The 7,735-nt window shown below is 35.4% G+C and overlaps 1 protein-coding gene across 1 annotated transcript; it reads left to right on the top strand.

The window, feature by feature from the left end:
• Positions 1–283: 283 nt before the first annotated feature.
• Positions 284–7,666, top strand: LOC135691103 (uncharacterized). Its single transcript, XM_065208867.2, has 5 exons — positions 284–2,821; positions 3,589–3,628; positions 4,175–4,318; positions 4,651–4,890; positions 5,534–7,666. Exons 1-5 carry the CDS (start codon positions 2,813–2,815, stop codon positions 5,560–5,562), a joined length of 462 nt encoding a protein of 153 aa, XP_065064939.2. The 5' UTR covers positions 284–2,812; the 3' UTR covers positions 5,563–7,666.
• Positions 7,667–7,735: the final 69 nt, after the last annotated feature.

Below are 7,735 nucleotides of genomic sequence, written 5' to 3'. Positions count from 1 at the left end.
ACATCCCTGAGTGTCAGAGCCGCAAAAAATGAGCGCAGCTTGCGTCGTGGCTCTGGCACCTAGGGTAACCCCAACTCTGAAATGCCCCAACATTCTTTGCTATTAGATCTAAGTGAGAATTGTTTGTATTAGTGTTGTTTCTATCAAGCGGGAAGCCTCTTGCAAGTGTGGCACGAGAACGAAAAAGGATGGCTCAGTGGCTAGGATAGCTGACTAGAGACCCGGGGGTCCGTGGTTCATGTCCACGACCAGATCGGACTTTCACTCAGAGTAAGGATAGTTTTCTCTCTCTTCTCTCTGAATTTCCAGGCGTTTGAATCACTAGGTGTGGTCACATTGAGGGGAACGACAAGGACGATGCTCGATAAGCATAGCTTGTCAGTGTCCTAACCTTAGGATGCTAGGTAGCAGAGTCTTTTGAACAACCAGTAACGCTTATTTACGTATTTCAGTGTCCGTTACATAAGACTCAAAAGCGATGCTTACGTGAATAATTAAGGATTTGTTGTCAAGCCAGGCAAGAAATCTGAGAAAGCCAGGCAAAAGAAATATAAACGTGCAATTGAGATTCTCAGCAATATCGGCTAGATTAAAGAAAAGCTTTTTAACAGAAGCAGTACATGTAGACAATAGAAATTAGCCGAAAGCAAGAGGAATCGGAATTGTATCTTATATGCAAATGCATGTGTAAAGATTCCTTAATTTACTGTTTCAAAAGAATACTATGATACAAAATCTATACTGATCATGATTTTTGAAAGAGAAACGGCTCAAATTTAGACAGAAGAGCTATGGATATGGAAGACTGTGCTTTAGTTTACAGGTCGTCCACCACTTATTACGTAAAAAGAATGGACACAAGATATTACTTATCTAAAATTTCTAAATAGAAGCATTGCCTTCATCAAGTTGAAGTTCGTGTTGACGGTCATAGATGACAAGATAAATTTTAATACAATAGCCCAACCTTTATTTTCCATTATCGGGGAAGTTTTTCAAGTCTAGTCTTGATATTGTCTTGTCTTGAAAACATCTTGTCTTGAAAGCACTTTTCCGGGCTCTAAGACCTTGCGCTTACCATAAATACAAAGATTCCCTAGACTTCTTTTGTAACTCCTCGTGCTATTCTCAATAAAGTGGCCTAATAATTATGACACACTTTTATTTCTGTTTGCCTTCTTCGCAGTAAAAAATAAGTGAATAAAGATAAAGGAACCAATGACGAGCTATTTAACAATTTATTAGATTATCTTCCTCTGTCTTAATTGCTTCGCTACAAAATCAAAGCTTTGTTATTGTGTGATGTTACAGCGAGTAGTAAATAATCTTAAAATTCGTTATTCACAGTATAGTATAGGGCGGTTTTAAGATGCCACTCTGAATTTCACGTATAATGCGATCATCAGGCAACTGTCCTAAAGATTCAATGTATCGCAATGTTTGATTGAATGCGCCGCCAATGAGTACCGAGGTTATGACGTCACATAAAATATTTTTCAGCCTCGACCATATATCCCAAAAAGCAATGTGAAATAAATCGATATTCGGCTGTGTTATGACCACATTAGAAAGAACAGGCTCTTTCTCAATCAAATCACTGTAATCAGGTCTTTGTTCATAACTTAATGAACCAGGCCAGAATAACAGTAATCCGTTAGCAAATCTGAAACCTTTCAGTGACCATATTCGCACCCAACTTTGAACATATTTAAAAGATTTTGTATTTTGGGAGTTATTTTGTGCTGTCTTTCAGATTATGCGGTCAAAAATAAAAACTTTCAAAGATAGATTTTGATGACGTCACACTTCGGTGCACTATATTTCGCATCCTTTTGCAGCTACTTCCTACCTTCCTTCTTACTGCTGTGTTAAATAATCACTTATTTTCCATTCCTTTGAATATCGTTGTCCATTGTAATCAATACCATGAAAATAATCCATATTTTCTCACGGAAACTTCTTGCGGAATTGACAGCCTGTTTGGCATATTCCTTCAACGTATTCATGGTAAGCTATCCTACCTGCCAGAAAGATTTACAAAGCATTTAGAGGGCGGCAATCAAATACTAGCATGTTTTGGCTCATTACCTGATTGACTTCTTTAATAAAAGAACGGAGATTTACAAAATTGTGGTACTCCAAGGGATATGTGCCGTGATTATATTTTGGTCCCCTTTTAAATCGAAGCTCAAATTAAAGTTTTTTGTTAATAGGAAATATGCTGCTGTCTCTTTTTAGAGCTTGCAAACTCAAACTGCCCACTTTCAATATCCTCTCCTTATTTGTTAACCAAGGGGTCTGGATACTACGGTACGTCACATGCACACATAGAATAAGAATTTGCTATCACGTACCCCACATTTGCTAGTGAATTACCTGAGTCTTTTGTAATTGGTGAAAGGGTGCACGGCAGTATCAATAGCTCTCCCCGTCGATAACATCCAACCAAGCACTGCAAGCTCTACGTTATTGCCGCATCAAGTAAAGATACACTGAATCTGTGCAAACCACAGTCTATTTTCGTCTTGAATATCCTAATTACTCAAAGTAAGTGTCGTCAAAGTCTTCTCCGCATGCGGCCATTTTGCAGGTGTCTCAATATATGCGTGCGTCTTGTACAATAATTCAGCCTCGACCAGTAAATCTATACCTTATACAGAATTAAAGATTGAGGTGTACGGCGGAAGGTCTTTTCCTATATTCAGCATAGATAAACATATCAAAATTGATAAAAAAACATAACATTCTTCCCATTTAAAGCGAAGCATCTTTGCGAAGAGTAGATCAAAGCTTGGCACTCTGATTTTCGACAATGGCAAGTGTAAGTCACTCAATTTTTGTTCTTGTAAACAGATTTGCTCCGAATTCGATGCCTTTAAGTGTTAATGCCATAAAAACTTTCCAATTGCCTGCCAAAGGTTCTTGAAACATATAACAAGAGTTTCTTTGTTTGTTGCCTTTCTTTGTTATTTTTCCTGAATATTACAATTTCCTCATCCATTAATTTCAATATTGACAAATCAGGTGATGATAAAAACATCGTAAATAACATTTAAAATCATAATTTGAGGCACTGAAAACTAATTATTTTTGCCCGAAGAAAATGGTGGGAAATTTTTTGAACTCGACACTAGAAACTAATGTTTTCAAAGCTTTTCGCTGAGATTTCCCATTTCTATACATTCAATAACTTTTTGAAAGAGGCATTGTATCTTGTAGCAGTCAGCAATAAAGTTTGCTTAGATTATAGTAGTTAAATGTCAATATTTTTCCTTTCCGCAAACATTTTTTGCAAATTAAAGATGAGCCTTGAAAATTAATGGATTCTCCCAGACAGGAAGTTAGTGAAAAAGTTTTGAAACAACAAATCGCAATAAATTAATTTAATTATTTTTAATCATCAAGGAATTTGATAAATATGGTTGGCCAAAGAATGCTAGCAAGCAAGTTATACAGCCGCATTAGATTCAAACATATCAAAATGTAGCTCAATAGGTGCAAACCTGTATTTGCAATTTTCTAAAAATGCCAGGAGAAGTAACCTTTGGACATCTCTAGCGCTTCATAGTAACTTTAATTTTCTTATAGGAAGAGAAAAGGGGAAAGCTTTCAGAGGAACAACTTCGAGGTACATGTCTCAAAAAAACTTTGTTCGCAGCTTTTATAACAGATGATTTGAAGTTCATTGAAGTTCAAAAAACATTTTGAGAATTTTCTTCTTAGATACATTCATACTGGCTTTTATACTTATTTCATATCTTCAGAAACCATACTCAACAGTTAGATATGTATTACAATGAACACTGGAAAATTCGTGCACCAAAGCAATCTAAGCCCAAGTATAAACTTTTTTCAATGCAAAGACAGAAACTCAGATTTCTTGCAAGTTAATTTGCTATCATTTCAATATGCTGTCATTTTAGATAGGAGAAATATGAAGAATTTAAATCTCCGAAAACATTAGTAGTTCACGTGTTTTACGCTTGATGTGATCAACAGGCGACTGTTCTTCAGGAAAAGAAATAGACCACTCATATCAATTAAGTCTCTGCATTATCTGCATATTTTGAACGATATTTTACACATCAGACTGAAATTAAATCACAAACTAAGAGTCCTAGATGTTGACATTGAAAACCTTGTTAGTTCTCAAAATTTGATCACTGTATTGCAGAGTTTCATGATGCATTCTGTGTTTTTGACAAGAAGCATAAAGGCCATATTGGAAACAATGACATCAAGCTGCTTATGAGGTCGTTGGGGTTCAATCCAACAGAGACCGAAGTTGAAAACCTGTGTATGAAAGTTGATTATGATGGTATGTTCCTAAGTATATTAAGTTTTTGCAAGCCTTTTCATATTAATTGTATAAGATTGCATGAAAATGAATCTAGATTGAGTTTAAATGTCTTTGGGGCTGGGTTATTGTACATAGGCTCAGATGCATGTTGGAAAGGGGGGCCACCCTGCAACCCTTCCTCGGCATCGGGACCCTCTTCCATTACCGTCAATTTCAAGGCTTTCGAAATCAAAAGATGCATTTATTGCAACGACTCAGTTCCTTTACATCTGCTGCCACTTGCAAACAAACACATTCATTGCCTGTGATTCTAAATTCAAATATTTGATATGACATTTTTTCATATGCAGGAAATGGAAAGGTTGATTTTAACGAATTCATCGACTTGATGCTGGAGCTTGAAAATCCAGAATTGGATCAACAGAGTTACTTGGAAGCTTTTAGGGCTTTTGATAACACTGGCAGAGGATATGTGAATTCATCGCTGATTCGTGAGATACTAGTAGATGTAATGGGAGACCGTAAAAAGGATAGGGATTACATCCTTCAAATATTTCAACTAGATAAAGATCGGAAAGTTTCATACGATGGTAAGAATGAAACAAAATTCTGTCATTTAAATGGAGATAGTTACGGCATTGCAGTGGAAGTCATGTATCTATTTCAATGTTCATTATTCTAAATCATGATCATAGTCAACGTCATTGATAGTGAATTTATCAATATTGGCTGCTACACTCTTTTTTATAAGAACAGTTTTATAAGAACACGAGCCTCAAAATTTGTCAAAAGAAAACAAGTTAAGAACAAGTTGAGGCTGAGCTACTGGAAAATACAATTTTGAACGAAGTTTTTTCTCAAAATCGGGGATTTTTAGCCATGTGTGGATGATTTTTGGTGAGTACTCAAACTTGTCGGCAAATAAAGGCTGTCTCACTCACTTTGTTGGCAAATAAGGCCTGAACACGTCTCTAGAGCGAAAAGGCTAGCATTCGTACTACTTACAAATTAAGAACAATCCAGCCTCAGATTTTCGAAAAAATTAAGAACAGTTAGCCTGAACTTAAATTTACTGGTTCTCATAAAGAAAAAGGAGTGCAACTGACAACAGATGAAGTTTTTGGGCAAATTAAGAACCTTCAATTGGTTGGATCTTGAAAATCAGGAGATTGATTTCATTAACAAAGACAAATGAATCGCCAAAATTTATCTTATTTCCATAATTTTTTTCAGAATTCAAAATGATGATCAGTTCTACGTGAAATCAGGAGTGACAAACTCAGGAGTGATTATCAACTAAAAAGAAAAATTTTCACGGTTGTCCTATTCATTATTCTCCTCCCTAATGTGCGTAACTCTTTCCTTTTTAAACCCACTGTAAAAAGTTTTTTATTTTTGTATATTCAACTGCAAAAGATAAAATTTTTTAATTTGATTTTGACTTAATTTATTATTGCTTAGTTAAAACGAAAACAAAAACAAGTAAACCTAAATGTTGTTTAAAACTAATATGAGTTTAAAAATGTGTAAACCTGAATGTTGCTTGATAATGGATCTTTAAAAGGCCTTTCAAATTGGTGGTATATATGGAACGGGTCTGCATTTAAACTTGCCTTCCTTCAAAATTTTGCTCTTGTTCTTCTTACTACCACCTTTCGTACAGGAGGGTCCGCAATTCAATACTTTATTATAAATGACGCAAAGAGGTTTTAACATGCCAACCCAAATTCACAAATCACAAATCACATATTTTTGTTGCCATATTCAAAAGTTAAAATTCTCTCAGCCAGAATTTTATCATTTGATGTGATATAAATTATCAGTGATAAAAATTATAAAAAAAAGGAATCACCTGTTTTTGCGTCTCTATTAATGCCTAATATTAGTTGTAAGAAAAAGTGATTCGAATACTTTAAATGGCATTCGCATTTTCAAATAACCCTTGACCTTATATTATAAGAAAATTACAGAAGCAATGACAAAAACGAAAGCAAATGTAGAAGTATTAGTGTTTGCTATGATAGGCCAATCTGTTGATTTAAAAATATTTTTTGAATATTCTAGTCTTCTTCTTTCTCTGTATTTATATAAGTACATGTTTATCTGTTAATTGTCTAATATATACATGCATGTAATACCAGTATTTCAATTTGATTTTTTCCACTTTTACTTAAAAAACTATGCTCTCTTTGATTTCTCTATCTACCAACAACAGTATGCAACACAACTGAGCTTATCGTCTGAAAAGCTCAAAGATTCCAGATCGAGCAAGCATAAAGAAAAAACTAACTGTTGAGATAAAAAGCAATAAGAAATCCTTTTTAAAAAACAACTTTGCTGCAATGAAATTTGTGCTTTGAGCTTCTCAAGGGGAAGGGGCAATACTTTATAAGTTGACTTTGTCATATGTTATTGACAACTTTCCACACAGCATTTTGCCGTGAAGAGCATGTATCTCGTTCCAATTTCCTTTGCATTTTAGCGCTGGCCCATGTAAAAATTCACTTCTGCCAGCATAAACAGACAGGCTTTCTAAAGAACCTATTCCTGGTTTGATAATTAGGTTCGAAATTCCAGATAGCCATTGCCAACCATAATCCTTTGCGAGCCTACAATACTTAACCAGTGTACTTAACCATAGTCAATAGACTATGATTATGATTATGGACTATTGACTATGATTAAACCGAGCAAGTTATAGCAATGACGGCATTCCAGATCAGCTTCTACTGACCATCATACGGCGGTCATGACGAAGTGCTTGCCAAAGAAGGAAATGCAGCTGGAATTTTGAAAACGTCGTAGTTTAAAAATTGTAACAAAGTTATAAGGCCTTGCTGAACTCTTAGATAAAGTCTAAAACAGTTAGTGAAGGGGATTGTGGGAAATCATATGGCCCTGCCTACAGGCTAGCGATTGGCCTTTAAACTCCAAGTAAATAGTTATTCGCCATTTTTATTGCAAATTACAATCCCTAAAAGACCCGAAACGCAGTCTTGATAGAAACACGTGCCATCTATCGGGCAAATAAGCCCAGGCAAAGCTAAAAAAAACTCACAACAAATACGCGCCACAAAAGAGGACTTTTGATGTTCCTCCGCGGATAATTTGGTGGATGTTCGCGCAAGCGTAAAAATTCCTCAAAGAATCAAATGTGCAAATCTTGCTCCTACGAGAACGGACTCACGAGTTTAATAGTAACTCTGTGTACCAAGCCTAGTGCAATACTTTTTAGAAGGCTCCGGCATTTTCAGTGGCTATCTACCGGTAGGCGAACACAAAAGATTGTTAGAGTGAGCCTTTTGAAAACAAATGAGGCGCTGTTTAATTTATATTGGTTTCTCTTGGGATAAGAATTTAAATAAAAAGAGTATTAGGTAGATCAACCAAAATATCAACATTGTTTGCATTTTCCTTCATATCCACTCTTATGTT

Source organism: Rhopilema esculentum, chromosome 10, assembly GCF_057945365.1.
Source record: "Rhopilema esculentum isolate cy_ngs chromosome 10, ASM5794536v1, whole genome shotgun sequence".
Classification (NCBI taxonomy): domain Eukaryota; kingdom Metazoa; phylum Cnidaria; class Scyphozoa; order Rhizostomeae; family Rhizostomatidae; genus Rhopilema; species Rhopilema esculentum.
Note: the sequence above shows the minus strand (reverse complement) of the source record. Positions and strands in the feature narration are given on the sequence as shown.